Genomic DNA, 22,645 nt, shown 5'->3' with positions numbered 1-22,645 from the left:
ATACCGCTTAAACAAATAACAAATAATAACAATTCGTTCGTAATCAGAGTTAAAAGTTCTCTAGTAACCCCGTGATACGATACCTCAATTAAAGTGTTTTTTTGCGAGTTGAAATGTTTCTTAAGATTAATCATTGTTATTATTCATAAAAGTAAGCAAATAAAACTTGACAAATAAAAATAATAATATTTCGTTTGTAATCGGAGTAAAAAGTTCTGAAATAACAGTGATTTTTCACTGTTTTCATTCATAATAGTAATCAAATAACACTAAGAAATAAAAATAATAACAATTCGTTTGTAAACAAAGTTATAAGTTATCAAATAACAACGATTAAACACGGTTGTGATTCATAACAGTTAACAAATAAAAAAAATAACAGTTCGTTTGAATCAGAGTTATAAGTTCTAAAATAACAATGATTTATCATTGTTTATATTCATAATAGTAAACAAATAATACATTTATAAAAAATATAATAATAATTCGTTCGTAATCAAAGTTAAACATTCTAAAATAACAGTATCTCCCGAGATACGATTCCTTAATTAAAGTGTTTTTTTTGTGACTTGAAATGTTTCACAACGGGGCAGCGGGGTATGGCGACATGACGGGAGTGGGCTACCAGATGGGCGGAGGGGGCTCTGCTCAGACCCCGGTCTACGTTCCCCCGTCTAGAGCGATCGCTCCCTCGCAGTACGGCCACGGACACTTCGTCGGAGGGAACGCTGTCCAGAACCCTTGGCACCACACCAGCGAAAGCTATGGTATGTCGTAACTTGAATTATTTACTTACATCATTTGGAGAAATAAAATAACTTTATTTTTTGATACACTCACTTTTATTATTATATACCAAATAGTTTCGGCAACAACCTGTTGCCCTCTTCAGGGTTTGTTTTATAACTTGGTAAAGTGTGTGGATCAAAAAATTTGTTATTATTTTATTTCTCCAAATAATACTCTACAATGATGCACAAAGTTAGTAGGTACCTACTTTAAATATTCAAAATATGAATTATTTATCATAAATATAATATATTATTTTTAATTAAAAATGTAAGGTACAAGTACAAGATGAAATTATTTCATAAAAGTACAGGGTGCGCTATATTTTACGTCGGTATGTAAACAAAAAATAAATTTACTTACCGTAAAACGGGGCTACTTGAACTTTGATGTGTTACTTGAGCCCAGTACAAAAAAAATATGTATTTGGTATATTTGGACAATACTGAACGTATCAACTAGTGTCACCTGTCAGGGAAACGATGAATCATGTCAATACGTTCATTATTGTAGACCAAATACAGATCTAAATAAATAAAAAAATTGTACTGGGCTCAAGTAACACATCAAAGTTCAAGTAGCCCCGTTCTACGGTACTCACTTACTTCAGCCTTCTACTTCTGTCCAGTATTGAACAAAGGCTCCTGGACTTCCACAGTTGTCTGTTGGACGCGACTCTCTTCCTGTGCACATTCCTAATGTCATCTGACTATCTTGTCTGGGGCCTACCAACGTTTCTGCGTCCTGTTCTAGGCCTTCAGTCAAGCACCTTTTTCGTCCACCTATCCTCAGACATACGTGCCACATGACCTACCCAGTTCCACTTTTGCTGTCGCGATTCTTTGAAAAAGTGATGGAAAACTCAGCAAAAAGAGCACATTTTGCTTTAGGCAATAAAGGCAGCCATTTGATGATATCGTATTCTAAAACTAGTTCAAATAAATTGTAAAGGGCCAAATTAAATTTAAAAAATACCTCGTATGTAGAAAACAGCTGTTTTAACATTTTTTTAAAATATTTACATACCATCGTAAATATAGCGCACCCTGTAGTACATAGTTGAGCTCAAGTAATTAGTTATTTTAATACGTGTTAAGAATACTGAGTATAATATGTATGTACGCATATTAAATTCATTGAAATATTATAATGAATTACTCACCATATCATTTTAATAAAGTAAGTTATCAGGTCAGGAGTCGGAATAATCAGCGCGTATTTATGAAGAGATGCATGAATGCGGAAGAGGCGAAGTTCTATTCCTACCCCTTCGGGAAGCAGCGTAATTTTTAGTTAGTTAGTTAGATTAAATAGCTATGGTGACATTACACATCCCTGTTTAACACCTTTAGAGATTTAAATTGTATTGAATTATTTGACTAGGTGCCGGATTGACCCCACAGTTCTATGGGGCACAGAATGCCATGGTGATGAGTTCCTGGAGAAGTGCTTACGATGGCTTTCAGAGAACCAGTCCTTATGGTAAGATATCCTTATTTTATTGTTTCAGAAATATTAGCAAATGTCAAGGATTTTTGATCACTTTTGTCGAATAAAATCGTTTCAGGCCTATATCGTTCACTCATCAATATTTATAGAGGATTTCGAAAAATCTGTTATTAAAACAACAAAATAATCTTGATCTTTTTTATTTAAATACATTTTTTATGTATGGTTTTCCGTATTACAAAAGTGCCCATGGCGGCAAATATTATTTCTTAATATCGTTTTTCTTATTGATGTTTTTAACCTTTCAATATAAACCAGAATTTAAACATTTTTACGACATTTTGAGTGTGCAAATACTTGTAAAATAAAAAAGTTTCTACTCAATAAAAACCCTTTATATATATATATATATATATATATATATATATATATATATATATATATATATATATATATATATATATATATATATATATATATATATATATATATATATATATATATATATATATATATATATATATATATATATATATATATATATATATATATATATATATATATATATATATATATATATATATTTATATATATATATATATATATATATTAATATATATATATATATATATATATATATATATATATATATATATATATATATATATATATATATATATATATATATAAAATGGTTCCATAGTAATTTATTAACACTAAACAGTGAAAAAACTTTTTTTCTACCCTTTTCCATTAACCAATTTGACCTCCCAGTAAATTTCAATATCACAATCCATAATCAAAATGACAATATTAATCATTCTTGCCCCCAATTATACTCGACAATTAAAAAAGCGAATAATATTAAGTACCTAGGCATTATAATTGATAGTAATTTGAAGTGGAAAGTACAAATAGCCACTATGGTCAAAAGAATTAGGAAACTTATTTATGTATTCATTAGACTAAGAAATATTTTATCTCTAAAACTTATAAAAACAGTCTATTATGCTTTAATACAATCAATTCTGCAGTATGGAATTATAGGCTGGGGAGGAGCTTATAAGACAAACTTAAAATCACTCTCTATTATTCAAAAAAAGATTGCAAAAATAATTCTTAAAAAGCCCAGAACTTACCCATCAAAACTAGTATTCGAAGAACTTAATATACCAACTATTGAAGAAATTTTTAATAAAGCCGCTATCTTACAAACTTTTAAAGAAAAAACAATTGAAGTGCAAAATTAAAGTAACTCTAGATATTCTAGTAATTTAATTTTGCACAGATGTAAAACAACAGCAGCGTTAAACCATTATACGTACATAGGTAAAAAAAACTTTAATAAACTTCCGGAAAACTTAAAATCTATAAAAAATTATCAAACTTTTAAAACTAAAATTAAAAAATATTTAAGACTCACCCCTTCCTAGACTCAAAAAAGAATGTTTATTTTTAATTTTTAATTTACCTTGTTAATTTTTTATTTTTAATTTTAATTTACATTGTTTTAATTTACTTAGTTTATAAAAAAAAAAAAAAAATAAATGTGAAACGAACTCCCTCTCTAAACACAAGTATCTACTTTATTAGAGAGGTAGAAACGTTATATATAGATGTTCTGTATATTTACCTATTTTGTATTTCAAAAATGTATTTTTGTAAAAAAAAAAATATATATATATATATATATATATATATATATATATATATATATATATATATATATATATATATATATATATATATATATATTTATATATATGTATATTTATATATAAAGGATCAGTTTCCTAATGTAAAAAAATATTATTTGATTTGCCAATTTCAGATGGGGGAATGGAGTTCAGTTTCGGAGAGGGTCGCGAGTGCGTGAACTGTGGCGCCATCTCCACCCCGCTGTGGAGGAGAGACGGCACGGGGCACTACCTGTGCAACGCGTGCGGCCTCTACCACAAGATGAACGGCATGAACCGGCCCCTCATCAAGCCCAGCAAGAGACTTGTAAGTAGATCAACATTCACAACATTTTGAGTGTGTCCAAATACACGCTCACAAAATCTGAATTATCTCCAATTACAGGAGCTATTCCCATATTATTTTTTGAATGTTGTAAATAAATTATCTGGTCAAATTATAAGCTTAACTAATAAAAATGAAAATGGTATTTTCTGGCGTTTCTCATGTGTGTGATTATAATCCAGGATTCAGACCTCACATACTAATATAAGAGTTTCTGCTAGATAAAAAGTTTCTTTACATCTCACTAATAGATGTTCTCTAGTGAAGTTCTAGTGATTCAATAACAAGGTTTCTAAATTGATTCATTTATATAAATCTTCCAAGAATTTGAGTAGTGTGGTTGTCAATAATGGGTAGAATTGGTGAATGTTACACGTGTGTTAAACCAGCCTATGACGGTCGTCAGCCCCGTAAATGCCCAGACTTCCATATTCTTCTTCATCTTTGATGAGATGTCAAAAAATAAAAGATCAACATTCATTTGATTACTTGCATTGATAGCTGTTGGAAAAGCACTGGAGTAAACAGCGTTGTCTCTTTCAAGAACTTTTGCGAGGCCCCTCTAAACAGGAGGTCCTGTTGGGCCACACCTGTGGAGGTCCTCACCAAAAAGTTACATTTCCAATATTGCACAAAAAATCCTTTAAATGCAAATCTGTTCTGTTTACTGTATTCTAGCGAAATCTTAATTTAAGTTGTGACAAAACGTGACCAATCCTGTGTTAAACCAATGTGAAATCAATAAATCGCACCAAAACGTAACAATTTTACACGCTAGAATTCCTGATCACTTAAAATCATTTATAATGGAATTGTAACGTTTCGGTGAGGACCTCTACACCTGTCAAACAATTGTAAAAACAGCTCCGATAAAAACAATGTCGGTTTTTCTCGTAACATAAGCTGATGGTCAATTTATCCTGTATAAAAATGTGCTTTCACCATACACCATGGATAGATATCCACAGCGTGTATATGTATGTTTATTTGTATCCTAAATTCACTCTTATAAAAATGATGAAATTACGGTTAAAGGTTAAGTTATCACAGCGAGCATAACGAAATAATGCAATCAGAATAAAATTGCAGTTTAAAAAAATGAACTTAAAATGTACACTAATGACATCTCTTGACTTTAAATTGAGTTATCTCAGATACGAACCATTATACACGAGCACGTTTCTTACAGGAAAATAGCCTTGACGCAAACCATTATTCTAATTGCATGCATTACTGCCATCTTTGTGTCAGTAGATAACTTGCATGCATTAGTGACATCTATACATCAATGGAATACGTTATGAAACGTTAATTTGTAGTTATAATATTTACCAATAGATGGCATACACAAACCTTATTCTGAAATTTTAAATCATATTGTAACTGTTTTAATTCAATTAAAGTTAATATTTAAAAAAAAAAAGTTAACTCATTTTCGATTCAACTTGTTGACAAACAAACTAAAATTTATTTGTGGAATTCATATTCTTTGACTTGTAGTGTTACATAAAGTCCTTTCTGCTTGTTTATAATTAATTAATAAATTAATTAATAAATAATATACTTTTAACAAATAACATTAATAATAATAATATTTCGGAAATATTATATGTATAAATCTTAGTCATACAGGACAAAGTGACCAAGTGCATTTTTTGCAAGAATGTGATCATTGACTATTTGATATCTTACTAGCTTAATATTGCCGTGAAAAAAATCCCAAAGGATAGTAAAGTACTTGGAAGTACAGTATATTGATTTGTTAAAAATGACTAACTGCATTGGTGTTTATTTTCTTGCCAAGCAAAAGTGACTTAAATGACCCTCTCGAACATTTTACGTTTTGGTAGTTGGTCACTTTCTCCTGTACGACGGCGATATGACTTATGTATGTAATATGTTTTTAAATAAATAAATCAATAAATTGTAACAATATTTCAGACAGCGACTCGTCGACTCGGCCTGTGTTGCACAAACTGCGGCACTCGGACAACCACTCTGTGGCGCCGCAACAACGACGGGGAGCCGGTGTGCAACGCTTGCGGCTTGTACTTCAAGCTGCACGGAGTCAATCGACCTTTGGCGATGAGGAAAGACGGCATACAAACCAGGAAGAGGAAACCCAAGAAGTCATCGGGAGGAAATGGATCGGAAGACGGCGCTAAAAAGGAGGAACCTGGATCTCCGGGTGGTGAAGGTAACAGAAAAATTTACTACCCGAACAAAAAATCTAGTTTGGCAAATAATGAAGATGACAATGTGTTTGATATTTCAATTATATGTGTATTAATGATTTTATTTGTGGGCTTGAAGTGGTAAATTTAAAAACATCAAAGCAAACACTCCTTACACTTACCATTCATTATATAAAGTATCGATTCCTGCATCTCATAAAGTAGAGATTTATTAGAGAGAAAAATACCTTTGTACTAAGAGCTCCAGTTGACCTGAACCATAAGTAAGCTTAATTAAAAATTTAAAAAATTCTCAACTGAATTATCTCCTACAAATAAAAGTGAAATAATTTTAAAAAATAATCGCAACTATCTTCAATTAAAGTAAGCTATGTACTTCACAAATTTCTCAACTGAAGGCGCCATTGTAAGACACAATCCCAAATGTATAAAAATTACAAGTAACATACAAAAGGTGTCCAATAACAATGCATATAAACATCTTTCAAAATTTGCTGCAAAGTGGATGTTCAATAATGAGCAGAATGGTGAATGTTTCCTAAGTGTATAAAGTGATCTCTTAAGCCATCCAAATGCTGGGTTGTAAGCTCTGGGATGCTCATAATTCATCTTCTTAAGGTTAAAAATGATAGAAGCTTCATCTCAAGTTGAGGCACTTATAATTTTAATTCCAAACTCTGTAAAAAATTGGAAACAAATTGTATGTATGTACCTATTACATTAAAAACAATAATCTTGTTTTTTTTTACAGATTCAAAGCAGCCGATAGGTCAAACACCCGTCCCACTTACTTCAAACTCCGGAAGTAATAACCACTCGCACTCTCATCATTCCACAGCCGAATCTCAAGCCAAGATGTCTAGTTCTTCAAACCAGCGCCCTTATCTCGGGCAGACTCCTCTTCTATCCACTTCCCAATCCAGCCACACCCACCAACCATCCCACCACACCCAATCACAATCACACCACCACTCGCTACAGTCTGCCCACACCACATTGACACCCTCCTCTCACAGCCAAAACTTCCTGTCAAACTCACCATCCATGTTCAACTCTCCTCCGATAAAGAGCGAGCCAAACTCAATATCGGGCTATGAGAATCAGAACTACGGAGGTAATTCATCTTTACATCATTACCACGGAGGAAATGGTGTTTCAAACTCACAATACCATTTCAGTCCTCCGTTACAACACGGTTTCGGAGCGATTGGATCAAACATCAGTTCCATTAATTCTGGAGCAGAAATGAGCGGGTATCATCATCAGCATAATGTTATTCAAGCAGCTAAACTGATGGCGTCATCATAAAATCATATTACGCACAATTAATTAACTAGTAAATTGATCACTAACTTAGAAGTTAATATAAATCAACCGCATTCGAAAAAAGTCATTTAGTCGCTATGGTGTCTTTTTCGATCCATAGTACAAAGAACAATGTATTATGCTCAAAACATGACATTGTAATTAGTTTAAAAGTAATCTGGAAACAATGTAATGACATAAATATGACACATTTTGCTTTGCTGTTTTGTGTATTTGGATGGACTATAGTATTTTAAATATACGAGTTTGTATGGTGATTTGAGCCTTAATGGATGATCTTACTTTTAAGTACCGACAAAAGTTAGTACAATCAATCTGTATTACGTGGTAACAAAATCCATTGTGCAATATTTGATCTGGTATACCATTTCATGAATATATATACAAATTCAAAAAATGACACTAAAAAAAATCTCATTAAACATTACGTAAAACATAGTTTATTTGACCATTTTAATTTTCAAACGTAATTATCTTTGGATTTCTGAAATATTGTTGGGATAATGTATTTTATCCAACCTTAACTAAATATTAAGCGTCTTATTTACTTTCCCACCAGTGATATTAAAAATCAATTAAATGAATTATGTTAAGTAAATCTTTATTCCATATTAGTGAAGAATTTAAGTGTGTAGTTACTTAAATATAGAGACTAATCATTTACTTTTGATAGTAATTAAATACTTATTGTAAATATTACTCATTCAATATTATAAGGCAATTAAGTCGGACGTAAAATACTCTCTGAATCTCAATTATGATTATTTTTAATTGACGTAATAATTGTTAGGAAATCTTCAGTGCAATGTAAATATAAGAAGCATAATGCATATGTAACCATATGATGTATATATTTTATTACAAACTATATTTTGAAGATCTGTATACTTTATACTCTCGGTATATAAAAGTAGACTTTTGATATACCGAGATTCTTTTAAGCCGAATGTTCCAAAAACGCATTTTTCAACAGTCCAAAATGAATACATCTACTATTACTGATATAATGTTCTTCTTGCTAGAGTAAACGGGAAGGGTGGAATGCCACAAGTAACTGTCCTGACACACTTTTAACCTTATCGACTTCCATATCGCTCACTCCTTTCAACAACTTCATATATCAAAAAATATGATTTTTCAGGAGACCATTTTTCAAGTTTAGAATACAATAAAATGTATTAAAAATATATATCAAGCCACTTATTGAACTTCTTACTGTGCAACAGATCTTTTAAGGTAAAACTTGAATGTTTTTTCCCCATTTGAAAAATATTTAGTTTATTTAAAACAATAATTAAACAATACCTTTTCTTCAAAATGCAAGAACAACACTTTCTGCCCTGTAGCGGGTAAATATTAAGTTAAAAATATGCCGTTTTTACTGGGATATAGTACATTTTCTGGGCATTCCGAAAACATGCACACCAGAAAATTGTCGATTTTTGATAAATGACGTTGTTGAAAGGAGTGAGGGATATGTCCAATCTTTTTATCTTCCATATGTCAATCTCATCAAATATTATACATATACCCATACGTGGACTATGCCTATGTTTCTGTTTATATTGTAAATAAATATAAAAATATACAACTCGGTATTATAAAAACTGTTAGCAAACAAATATTCATATGATTTTTTTAAAATCTAGTAGTATGTTATGGATATATAATTATTGACTCAATAATTTAAGAAGTTGTACTTACATATATTGTATAATGTGCAATAATATATTACTTCATTGAAGGTATATTGAATGAATGTATAATTAATTATAACTCGGAAAAGTGTAATGATATCTTTAATATTCTATTCCTGAAATCTTTATATTCCAAATTACGTATTATAATTTTTAATATACTTCAACATTTAAAGCATACGCTTGTTGAAATCAGTGATTTCTGATGTTGATTATAATCTCAACAGATATAAATAATATTTATTGTTTCCCCATTCACTTTTCTGTAAGACATGATGAAATTGTATATGAAAACACTAGTTTTTTACTATTTGAGCTATATTTATGTAATCGAATAGTTTCGCAAGCTACAGATGCTTCCATCTTCAGGTTTGAATATAAACTAACTAATATAAATGTTTATATTCAGCATCTGTAGCTTCCTAAACAAGTCGTTAAAATAAATATAACTCAAGTTGTAAAAACCAAGTGTTTTAATTTACAATTTAAATATAAATGAGTTTTAATTTATACAATAATTTGTGTAGTATCTGATAAATGAATAAATAATAAAAAAATGTTAATAATAAACTGGTTAAAATAGAAATAAATGAAAATGCAAATGTTATTTCACACTCTCTCCTAATAAATATATGTGAACTAGTTCCGAATGAATCTCACCCATTGGTTTCGCCACAGTGCGAAATGAAACTCAAAAAAAAAAAAAATATTCGAAGGACCAGTCTTATGGTATTAACAATAAGACGACGATTCTACAAGGTTGAAATATTTAGATCGATTTGGAGTCGTGTTACTCTCCCGAGTTAGTTCGATGATTTATGCTCGAACTTTCAAGTACTAAGGGATGGCGAGTTCGATAAATATCAAATAGAACGTATGAATAAAGAACTAACCTTTTACTCTTATATTTGGTCTTGATCCAGCGCTGGGATCAGGGCGATTCTCTCTTGATGGTGGTGATGGGGTCACAAAATACAGCGAGGTATTCACAACAATTCAATAAAATACAGCGAGGTATACACAACAATTCAATATAGAGCGCCCGCGTGAAGAGTCAAATTGCAACTGTTTTTTACTTTTGTTTTCTTTTGTCTTGTATTCGGGCAGTCGGGCGTCGTTCGAAATTCAAAACGTACTACCGATAAGTACCGGCCAAACCATGCCCCCCGCCTTGGAAGTTCCTAGAGCTTCCGAAACCGTCGACGCAAACCGAAAGAACCACGAACTCCAAAACGATCAAACACGAATGTTGAAGAGAGAGAAATAATATGGAAAAATACTTAAATAAAGGGATAATTAAATAATTCATTTCAATTTGAACCATAAGAGGTTTGAGGTAATTCTCTCAACACTTTCACTTGTTCGGAAACGTCCAATTCAATACAATTGGAAACTTAATGCAAAAACAAACAAACAAAAGAAAAACTGAGATAAAAAAAATGCAAAAACAATAGATAAACAAACTACTATTGATTTGGAATTGGACACAGTTTAACAACTGGCCTTTTGAAGCTGGTGGTTTGGGTTCTGACCAAAGCCACTCTGGCAATACCATCGGTGCCAGGGTATAATTCTTCTATTCTTCCTAGAGGCCAACGTAAAGGAGGGATGTCGTCTTGTATAATTAGAACTAAAGTACCCACAGTTACCGGGTGATCGGGTGTACACCACTTTTGGCGCACTTGCAATGTATGCAAGTATTCCAACCTCCACTTTTTCCAATATTCTTGGACTAAACTGTCTAATAACCGTTTACGAAAACCTAGACTATAACTGTTTGTTTCCAAGGCCGGAAGAGATTGCAAAGGTGTAGACATGAGAAAGTGGGCGGGAGTAAGGACTTCCGGATGAGGTTCGCCCGATAACACACAAAGGGGTCTAGAATTGAGGAGAGCCTCTATTTGTACTAATACCGTAAGGAGTTCTTCATAAGTCAGTAATTGACTTCCTATTACTCTATATAAGTGTGATTTGAAACTCTTAATATTTGACTCCCAGATTCCACCAAAATGTGGACTATGAGGTGGAATTAATTTCCATTCTATACGACGCTTAAGCATTTCTTTGCTTATAATATTGTGGTATTCCTGCGATACGGTTAACTTATAAATATCTTCTAACTGTGCCTTAGCTCCAATAAAATTTGTACCATTATCTGAGTACAAACATGATACAGGTCCTCTTCGCGACAAAAAACGTTTGAACGCGGCTAAGAAAGTATCGGAGGATAAGTCCGAAGCAAGTTCAATATGTACGGCCTTAGTTGTTAAGCAAATAAAAAGACACAGATAAGCCTTTTGAGAACGTTGTCCGCGCTTTCTAGTGAGAGTAATGTTTAGAGGACCCGCGTAATCAACACCTGTGTGAACAAAAGCTTTTGCCTCCTGTATCCGATATGATGGAAGATCAGCCATTTTCGGAGTTGGATGTGACGGAGACATGCGGAAGCAGGCATTGCATTTATTTACTCGCCCTCTAATGACGCTTCTGGCAGAAAGAATCCAAAATCTTTGGCGCAGGATAGACATAAGGAGTCCCGATCCCGTATGTAAGTGAAATTTGTGGTACCGATCTATTATTAAATCGACCACATGGTCTCGTTTTGGAAGAAGCGCTGGGTGTTTGGTTTCAAAAGGAAGATCTGCTTTGGATAATCTTCCTTCAATGCGTAAAATACCTTCTTCGTCTATAAAGGGACTCAGACGTTTCAACTGTTTTGATATGACCTGAGACCCCTTTAATTGGCTTATTTCGTCTGAAAAATGCATGCTTTGGACCGCTCTAATAACCACCTTCTCAGCTTCTATCAAATCTGAGACTGTAACTGTCACCGAACGAGGTAACCGTTTTAAAAAACGTAAACAATATACAATTATACGAAGAAGCCTGTCCCAACACGAGACTCTTTTAGACAATTCGTAAAACTCCAAACAATTATTAACGAATGTATTCGTTGTTAGAAAAACTTTAGAACGTTTGTATTCCAATTTTTTATCTTCGGATTCTTCAAAGGAAAATTTATTTATAGGCCACGTAGAGCAATCTTCCCTAGCCCACGGTGGACCGTTTAACCACAGAGGGTGGTCAATTAATTGCGCGGGTGTCAACCCGCGAGATATACAGTCGCTTGGATTTTGCTTACCATTGATATGGTAAAAATATTTGGGATCAAGAAGTTCTTGAATCTTGGTGATCCTATTTGCGACGAATGTGTCAAAACGATGTGGTGATGAGTGAGTCCAGTGTAGAGCGACTGTCGAGTCACTAAAGGCATATATATTTTTTACTGTACACCTTGAGGAAATTGTATCGATGACGAATTTAATAAGCTTTGCTAATAATAAGACTGCGCAAAGTTCTAATCGAGCTAAAGACACAATTTTGAGTGGAGCTACACGACTCTTGGCTAGAATTAGACTTATTTTATTGGGATTATTTGGAACTTCTATGCACGTATAAACACAGGCGCCGTACGCGCGTTCGCTGGCGTCTGCAAACCCTAATATGTTTAAAGTACATAATTCCGATTCAAAGCCTAAAAATCGAGGTAGTTTAAATCCTTTTAGCAGAGGCAATTCTTTTAAGAACTTTTGCCAGGTAGTTTTTATTTCCTCAGGTGGCAATTCATCCCACCCTAACTTACGAATCCATAAAGCTTTGATTAATAATTTCGCATATAAGATTACTGGAGAACAATAGCCATTGATGTCCCACAACTTTGCCACCGTTGACAACATTGTGCGTTTGGTACATTTAGGTATTGGGCTACATTTTACAGAAACTGTTAAAACATCTTCCTTAGGACACCAATCTAATCCGAGAATCTTAAGGTTATCCTCTTCATTGTCAAATTTAACTTTACTAGTTAAACGATTACTTTCCGGAATAGCATTCATTACTTCCGCCGAGTTGCTTACAAATTTAACTAATTCAAAACCTCCTAATTTGAAAAGTTCAATTAGACTTAGCGCCAACTTAACACCTTCTTCCGTTGTGCGAGTGGACGTGCCTAAATCGTCCATATAAAAATCTTCGGACGCGATTTTGGTAGCGTATGGATATTTATCATGTTCATCTTTAGCTAGCTGCTTTACGGTACGCATAGCTAAGTAAGGACTACATCTCAAACCGAAGCACACGCGATTAAACTGGTACATCTTTATTACGTCATCAGTTTTAAATTCATACAGGATATTGAGAAAACGACGATCTTCAGGACGTACAATTAAATTTAGAAACATTTGCTTGATATCCGCGCTGAGTGCAATTGGAAATAATCTGAATTTTAGAATAACGTCGGGTAATTCTGCTTGTAAATTAGGACCTGGATGTAAACAATCATTCAGAGAAAGACCCGACGTAGTCACCTGACTGGCGTTTAGGACAACTCTAAGTTTTGTAGTGAGTTTGTCCGCTCGTTGAACTCCGTGATGAGGTATGACATAAAATGGCTCGTTAGAATTACTAAGTGGTATGGGAGAAATAAATTTATTTTCGAGATATTCTTCCATGACCTTATCATAGTCACGACGCAGAGTGTCATTTTGGTTAATTTTGCGTTCTAACTTCTGATAGCGAAGTGTCGCAGTTGTAAGTGAATCTCCTAAACAAGATGGATCTCTATTAAAGGGTAGTGCTGTGACGTAGCGCCCAGTGCTATCCCGATGTATGTTTGATTTATAAAATTCTTCACACTGTTTTTCCTCAGATGAAAAACTTGGTTTTTCACTCGAAGGTGCATCTTCTAATGTCCGAAATCTGGATACTAGTGTCTCAATTGATTCCTTAGAAGTAGTCAAAAAATTATGAATAGGAGGACGAGTATCGTCCTTATCGTAACTTATCAAAGAATTGGCCGAACCTACAATTCTAAACCCAAATGCGGTCTCTATAGCGTCTGAGTTTCCTGGCGGTCCACGTATTCTTTTATCTCGCAGATTTTCAGTAAAGACTTCAGCACCCAGTAATATGTCTACTGGTCTTGAAATGTGGTCTCTGTCAGCTAAGGACAAGTCATTTAAATAGTTGAGAGATGAGGTATTAATCTCGGAAACTGGAAGGTTATCGGTTATCTTATTTAATACTAGTGGTTGAATACTTAAATTATAACTAGGATCATCCTGCGATTTTAAAACTAAATTTGTTACACCGTGAATTGGTTGCGAAGTATTTGACGACTCGAGTTCAGAATATTTTGTCATCCTTATAAGTGTGTCTTTAACAAAATAAAACTTCCTTTTGAAAACTTTCAAGCTCTCAAAATTCGGTTGAAAATCTGGATTTAACTTCATTTGCAACACGTTTTCATTATCACATAAGTTTTTAAATTCGGAAAAATCATTGTCAATTTCCGATGCCTGTACTCTAAATCTAAATTCTTGTGTAATTTGCGTTTCTTTTTGACTTTGATAAACATTTTGAGCTTGTTTATGTAGCTCTTCGATTTTCGCCAAAATATAATCTTTTTTTGCTTTCGCCAATTTAAGTTGTATTTTATCATTCATGTTTACGTAATGCTTATTGCAGTAGCAATATTATCAAAGGGAAACAAATTCACAAGGAATTTAAATATCGAATTTAGTATTGACACCAAATCCGAAACGCTCGCAATCGTAAATAGGTACGCTAGTAATCGTAAATATGTAAATCCGGTTCGATAGGACCAAAAATGGTTTCGCCACAGTGCGAAATGAAACTCAAAAAAAAAAAAAATTATTCGAAGGACCAGTCTTATGGTATTAACAATAAGACGACGATTCTACAAGGTTGAAATATTTAGATCGATTTGGAGTCGTGTTACTCTCCCGAGTTAGTTCGATGATTTATGCTCGAACTTTCAAGTACTAAGGGATGGCGAGTTCGATAAATATCAAATAGAACGTATGAATAAAGAACTAACCTTTTACTCTTATATTTGGTCTTGATCCAGCGCTGGGATCAGGGCGATTCTCTCTTGATGGTGGTGATGGGGTCACAAAATACAGCGAGGTATTCACAACAATTCAATAAAATACAGCGAGGTATACACAACAATTCAATATAGAGCGCCCGCGTGAAGAGTCAAATTGCAACTGTTTTTTACTTTTGTTTTCTTTTGTCTTGTATTCGGGCAGTCGGGCGTCGTTCGAAATTCAAAACGTACTACCGATAAGTACCGGCCAAACCACCCATGATATAAAAATTATAATTAGAATAAGCTATAAACTTCGGAAATTTCTTAACTGAAAACGCTACTGTCAGACAAAATTCCAAATATATTAAAATAACAATTAACATACAAAATGAATCCAACAACAGGGCATATATGCATTTTTTAAAAATTAATACAATTCTTCTTTCTTCTCCGTCTTAGTCCTCATTACTCAGGGTTGTGACCCTTGTGGAAGCAATGACTCTTCTCCAGTTATCCCTTGACTGCGCTGCACGTAGCGCTCCAACCACCGCTGCTGCTAATCCAATATGGACGTTCAATAACGAGCAGACATTACACAAGTGTATAAAGACAAATGTCAGGATGTAAGCCCTGGAATGGTCAGACTTCCATCTTCTTTCGCATAAAAAACTATACATACTTTATATCAAGTTAAGACACCTATAATCATAATTTTCTTAATCTAAAATATTGTGTAAATAGAGGCTATAGATTTTTTTTTAAGTATTACATTTCATATTTTATTGACTGATATTGTTTTTAAATATTTTTCAGTCTGTTGATCATTTTGTTGTACAAAGTACTATGGTTCCGTTACGTCCTTAAGTTAGAATTTATATTAGTGAATTAAATTGTACATAATAGATCAAGGTAATTTTATTATAATGTTCAATACTGTAATCAATTATTATGAATAAAGAAACTGATCCGTAACTCCGTGTTCTTATTTTTCAATAATATATGTATTTTTAAATTCTGTTTTATAAATATTATTTTAAAAGAATTTTTTAGGATTCTAGCCGTTCTAAACGGCTGCAGAATAAGTGTGTCGCCTACTTTCAATGTCGTTTTGAAGAAGAAGACCTAAACCATATATTCTTTGTTTGCCCAATAAATGATTAAATGCCAACATTTTTTAAATCTTTGGCCCCGCTCATTCCCCTCCCTACAAATATCCAACTCATCCTAGCGAGCAGGAACCCAATTAATTATCTACAATCTTTTTAGTTTTTTTTTAATTTAACGGAATCAATTTATAATATAACCCTTTCTGGTCCCACAATTTAAAAAAAAAATATTCTAGGTGCTCAGTTACATTCCAATTGGAAAAAAATCTTTTGTCATCTGCTCCACATACTGTTGTAATAGATACGAGTGACAAAAATGTAAGCTTGGAATTTAAATAAAGTAAAAAATGTCGAATAACATCCAATATGGGATCTAAGAGGAAAAAATCGATGTCGAATGAGATTCGACATTGAACCAGTAAGGGTTAATTATAAGTTTAACATAATTTATAGTGAAATAATATTATTTAATAACTTGACGTTGGCAAAAGCAATAAATTATATTTGCAATGCCATTTTTTATGAAAAACTTTTTTTTTTAAGTGAAGGAAAATTCAATAGTAAGCAAACAGGGGTCTACAAAAAATAAACAAAAAAGTGGTTTACAGAATGAAATTTTTTGCAAAACTATGGTTTAGATAATATTTATTAACTTGATGAATGATTATTCATCAATGATCAGAATGCAGAAGGTTCCGATCACATTGCATCACAAATACGCAAAAAGGACTAATTTGTCTATCCTAGCATTTCTCCCAATTTCAGAAGCGTTTTATTTTAGCAATGATCATACGATAAATCATGATTGAAACATGTTAACCGTTTTACTGCTGAGCCTTTTTCACATATTATGCCAAAATTGTGGAAGAATTTTAGAGGAGAAATAATCTTTCGATCAAGTTTACACAAAATTATGTAAATTTTAATCAAATATAGAGGGATTTTCGTAATTCTCTCGGTTGTGTGTAGGGAACATATCAAATTACTCAAATAAAAAATGGAAAATAGAAAAATTTAGGTCGGAAGGAATTTGCACAAAAGTGTAACATCAGTATCAAGACCGTCTAAAGAAATAGAATCATCTTCGGAAGCTTCACATTTACTACAAATACGCATTCTTCGATTTGTAAACATTCTGATTTCATTCTCACTGTCAATAAAAGAAACATTTTCCAAGTTCCATAGCAGAACAAGTTCCGCAAGTGTTTTCATCATCGCCACTTCACAAATTCTACATCGTAGGACGAAAATAAACAATTTTTACTGATAAAAAATTCAAAAATTCATGTTATTTTCATCGCGATATACTTTTTAAAGTTTATTTATGATTAAAATTGACAAATTAAAAATGGTTTGCACGCGCATACCGCGACACGTCTACAGGTCGATATCTAAAATCAAACTGAGCAAAAGTCGATATCCCGATGGTACGCAATTTTCGCGCAGTAATAAAGCATGGATATATCGACGGTTCGCAGTAAAACGGTTAAACATACATGTTTTTACCATACACATTTATCTGCATCTCGCATTTATGTTGCCAGGGCTGAAATAATGTGAAGTGTAGTTACATAAACAATATAGAATTAAAGTGTAAAGTCCATTTTCTTCTTTTCTGAAATAAGATATGAGGTTCGTATGAGTTTCTATTATACTGATAAGATCACTGATCGTGTAATTCTCCTTAAAAAATACCAGAGATAAATCCAAATAGTAGGCAGTTGATAAGGTATTTACTGTTAAATAGTCAAATGATGTTGGAAATATATGAGGTTTTCTCGTGCCGAGAGCACATTTTACAATAATTAATTATAAAATTATATGAAAAGTAAATTGTTCATGACATGCAATCGAATAAGACATGGCGATAAAGAAATGAAGAAGATTTTAGACGATTTCTGAGATCAAAGCGAATGCGACGAAGGAGCTGAAGGACATCACAAAAGAAGCGTTCCAGGACTGTTTCCAAAAGTGGAAACACCTTTGCGATAAGTGTGTGCGTTAGGTGACTACTTAGAAGGGACCCAGATATGTAACTTCTAAATAAAGTATATTTTGTTTTATGACGTCAGTATTAACATCATTATGTATTAACACACTAAAGGCGATTGTCCACTACACGGGATTTCACCGTCCGGCAGTCTGGTTTTGAAAAATGAAAACGACTACGACATTTTAGCGTGATCGAATTTACGCGCAACGTGTTCACGCACCAATCAAGAGATCCAATCCGAAGAAAGATGGACAAAAGCACAAGCCAATCCAAGCCAATCGCCGTTTTAAAACGCTAACTGACGTGCCGGACGGTAAAATTACACGGAATTCCGGGTAGTGGACAAGCGCCCTATGGGCGAAAATGTATTTCTACCCGTTGGGTCGATTGATGCTTAAGGACAGGAAGGGTATTTTTACCTTCTGCACCAACCTCGGTCATGTATAAATTAATTAATAATCTGCCTTTGTGGTGTAACAGATAGCGTGTTTAGCTAACATGGAAGTTCTGGATTAGATTCCCAGGGAGGTGAAAATAAATATTAGTGATTTTACACTAAAATATTTATTTAATATTACCCTGGACTGGTCCCTAAAGTGCAGGAGTGATCACCTTGCCTTTATGTAGGTAACGATCAAGATAACACTGCGCCAATACGATGCAGTGCCCTATGCACCATTAGGTGCGGATAAGCGTTAGAAAAGATGTAGAAATTAATTATCGAATAAATTTAATGGAACTGAAAACACCTGACCAAAGATTTGAAGAAAAAAAAATTGCGAATATTTTATGTATTTGAACAATAATAATGAAAACACCATTTACATGCCTGCTTTGAGATAATGCGCTGATAAAAATAACTCTGAACAAGGTTAATAAATCATGCTGTAAGTTTGCGAGATTCCATCGGCGCATAAAAACGGAACTAAATTGGTATTCGCGATAATTTTACCGATACAAGATTGACACTGCGATCTAGGGCGATCGACTCAAAATTGCAAAAAATCACGACAAAAAATGTCTTCGATTATAATAAGAGACGCGAAACGCGAAGATATGAAAACTGTGCACGCGATGATAGTGGTAAACTATTTATTATACCTCTTTATTTAGTGGTTTTTATCTATAAATACGGCATAGCAACGTTACGAATATGTTTTTCTTTTAGGATCTCGCCATATTTGAAGGATACCCAAATGGGTGTAAAATAACAGCGGAAGGTAAATAACATTAAATATTTCATTATTATTTCGCACACTCAGATCTCATATTACGAAACATCGACCTAAATACAAAGAATCTTGAACTTAACCTTCAAATTTTATCGTTTGACATTGACATTTTTGACAGTTCACCGATTTCTCAGATGTAGCCAGTAGAAAAAATGTTAATAAGTAGGTACTACGTTGGTATTAATTTGCGATTCGGGGCTAAATGGTATATAATAATAATTTTATTATATTTATTTACCCGGGAGCGTCAGCGAGAATTAAAGCTGTAAATAAAGAGTGTATATGGAACCGTATTGGATCAATGCGTGTTAACTTGATGATTAGTTAAAATACAGTTTACCCTCCTATAACGTTCAGATAAGTACAGCGTTATCGGAGAGAATATTATAGAGGGTAAATGTTTTTAAATTGTATTTTAATTTAATAATGACTCATTTTAGTCATTCCCGCTGGTTAACATGAAAAAATATAATTTAAAACATTAACCCCTCATAATGTTCCCTCCGATAACGCGGTATCTATTTCAACGTTATAGGGGAATTTACTGTATAAAGGCATGGTAATCAGCCATATACTCCAAGTACTTAAATCTAGGAGTGTAATGTATTTGATTGGATACAGATGACGTAAGCGAGGAAGTTCAAATATACTAAAAAATACACAATGGCTAGGGCATTTGTGGTTGCATATCCTTATAAGCATAAATAAGCCATATTGTTTTTAAATTCCAATAATTTTTAGTTACATCAACAGAATTGTGATAGTTCAATATAAATTAATGAGTGTAACTAATATAATGAGTTGATTTATTCAAATACATATAGATATTAGGATTTCTTTTGATGAATATGGTTTTTAATACTCAGGGAAAGAAATAAACAAATTGTAAACTATGTTTCTCGATGCAGAGAACGCACATTAAAACTATTTTTATTAATATTTATCTACCCAATATCATTTTTTTAATATATATTTTTTTGTTTTAGATATGGAACGCGATGGATTCGATATTCGTCCCGCTAGATTTATAAGCATGGTAGCAGAGTGTAAAAACACAAAAGAATTGGTTGGGTATATACTTGGAAACTTTGCATACTCGAGCTGGTCTGGTCATGCAATGTACATTGAAGATTTTTATGTAAAAGCCGAATTGCGGGGGGAAAAAATTGGCCACAGACTATTCAAAGAGTTTTGTAAAGTAAGATAAAATTTATATTTTTGTCCTACAATGAGTGATCTGAATATTACTTTTGTGTCCTCGAAACAATAGAATATCTTTATTATATAATGAACATCATTTTTATCATCCCCACCCGCACCCAATGGTGCATAAGGCACTTCATCGCGTTAAAAAAAATCGGGCGTCAAGTAACGCTTAATTAATTATATAATTGTGAGTAAGGCCTTAACCAGGGGCGTACATTTCATAAAGGGAAATAAGGAGTGCCTACCTTACTTTACTAAGAACTGCTTACCTTACCTTACCACCCACCTTACTCCATACACTGATTAAAAACTTACTTTTAACATTTTCACACAACTTCAACACAAAATGAAAACGACTTATGCATTTGTTATTTTTACAGATTGCTCGGGATAACCAGTGCAGCAGGATCGATTGGCATGTCCTTGTAGACAATGAAATAGCTGTTAAGTTTTATAAAGCGCACGGAGCGTATAATGTGTGTGAAGATGAAAAGAGAACTTGTCTCCGAATTCACAAGGAAGAACTATTGAAAATAGCCAATTTAAAAGACTGAATTTCATTTCACCGTACTAATGTGTAAAGACAACTAGTTGCGGCTGTTTGGCGTAACACGGCTCAAAGCATTCTTATAACTGGCCTCTATCATATACAATTACAGATTTTGCTCTATCTCTTTCCTTCTAAATAGCCGCAAAATGGTATTAATTTAATACATCGCTCACTCCTTTCAACAACGTCATATGTCAAAAAACTTGATTTTTCAGGAGATCGTTTTACAAGTTTAAAAATATATTATAATATTTTAAAAATAAATATCAAGCCATTTATTGAACTTTTTACTATGCAACATATCTTTTAAGGTTAAACCTGAATGTTTTTTCTCCATTTGAAAAATAATTAGTATATATTTTTTTAAAATTATTAAACGATACCTGTTCTTCCAAATGCAAAAACAACACTTTCTGCCCTGTAGCGGGTAAATATTAAGTTCAAAATGTGCCTCTTTTGCTGGGATATAGAACATTTTTGGGGCATTACGAAAACATGCACAACTGAATTTTTTTATATTTGATGTTGTTGAAAGGAGTGAGCGATATGTGTTGGCAAAAATCATAATTTTAATTTAACTATACACTCGTTTATCTCAAAACTACTGTTTTAAACTTGCGGCTATTTGCCTTAGCACATTAGCATTGTATACACCATGTATGTACATATATGGTATGTATGTAATACGTGAAATATAACCAATCTAACTGTCCATCATATCATTGTTTATTAGTTGCCTCTTCCTCGCCCCCTCAACTCCTTGACTGATCCTACTTCCTTTGACTTCCAGATTTTCGTCAATTTATATTTTAATTAATATGTTGTCGATAAAATTGAGAAAGGTGTGTTGTTGCTGAGCAATACTGATTACCGTTTATGGCGGACAGAGTGTTTCTTGACAGTTTCCAAATTCAATAAAACTATATCAAAAATAAAAAATAAATAATTAATAATTAATAATAATCAATTAACAATAAAAAATAAAAACAAATATATAATAAAAAAACAATAAAAAATAAACAATAAATAAAAGATAATAAATAATCAATAATAAATAGTAAATAATAAATAATAAATAGTAAATAATAAATAAAAAAAATTAAAAAATGATAAAAAATTAATAATAAATAAATAATAAATAATACAGATTGAAAATTATTAATAATAAATAATAAGTCCATGCATTG

The 22,645-nt window shown here is 32.7% G+C and overlaps 2 protein-coding genes across 2 annotated transcripts; both read left to right on the top strand.

Annotated features, from left to right (window-relative positions):
- The first annotated feature begins 238 nt into the window (after positions 1-238).
- LOC148300866 (uncharacterized) lies at positions 239-8,848 on the top strand. The gene is made up of 5 exons (XM_088274190.1): positions 239-767; positions 2,173-2,271; positions 4,070-4,242; positions 6,202-6,457; positions 7,207-8,848. Exons 1-5 carry the CDS (start codon positions 575-577, stop codon positions 7,761-7,763), a joined length of 1,278 nt encoding a protein of 425 aa, XP_088130316.1. The 5' UTR covers positions 239-574; the 3' UTR covers positions 7,764-8,848.
- Positions 8,849-19,390: 10,542 nt separating this feature from the next.
- On the top strand, positions 19,391-22,157 carry LOC148300865 (thialysine N-epsilon-acetyltransferase-like). Its single transcript, XM_088274191.1, has 4 exons — positions 19,391-19,553; positions 19,639-19,690; positions 20,689-20,900; positions 21,289-22,157. The coding sequence occupies exons 1-4, from the start codon at positions 19,488-19,490 to the stop codon at positions 21,460-21,462; spliced, it is 504 nt and encodes a 167-aa protein (XP_088130317.1). The 5' UTR covers positions 19,391-19,487; the 3' UTR covers positions 21,463-22,157.
- The last annotated feature ends 488 nt before the right edge of the window (positions 22,158-22,645 follow it).

The sequence above is a fragment of the Brachycentrus maculatus genome, unplaced genomic scaffold (assembly GCF_059751285.1).
Source record: "Brachycentrus maculatus isolate JH-2025_06_01 unplaced genomic scaffold, ASM5975128v1 h1tg000642l, whole genome shotgun sequence".
In the NCBI taxonomy this organism is placed as follows: domain Eukaryota; kingdom Metazoa; phylum Arthropoda; class Insecta; order Trichoptera; family Brachycentridae; genus Brachycentrus; species Brachycentrus maculatus.
Note: the sequence above shows the minus strand (reverse complement) of the source record. Positions and strands in the feature narration are given on the sequence as shown.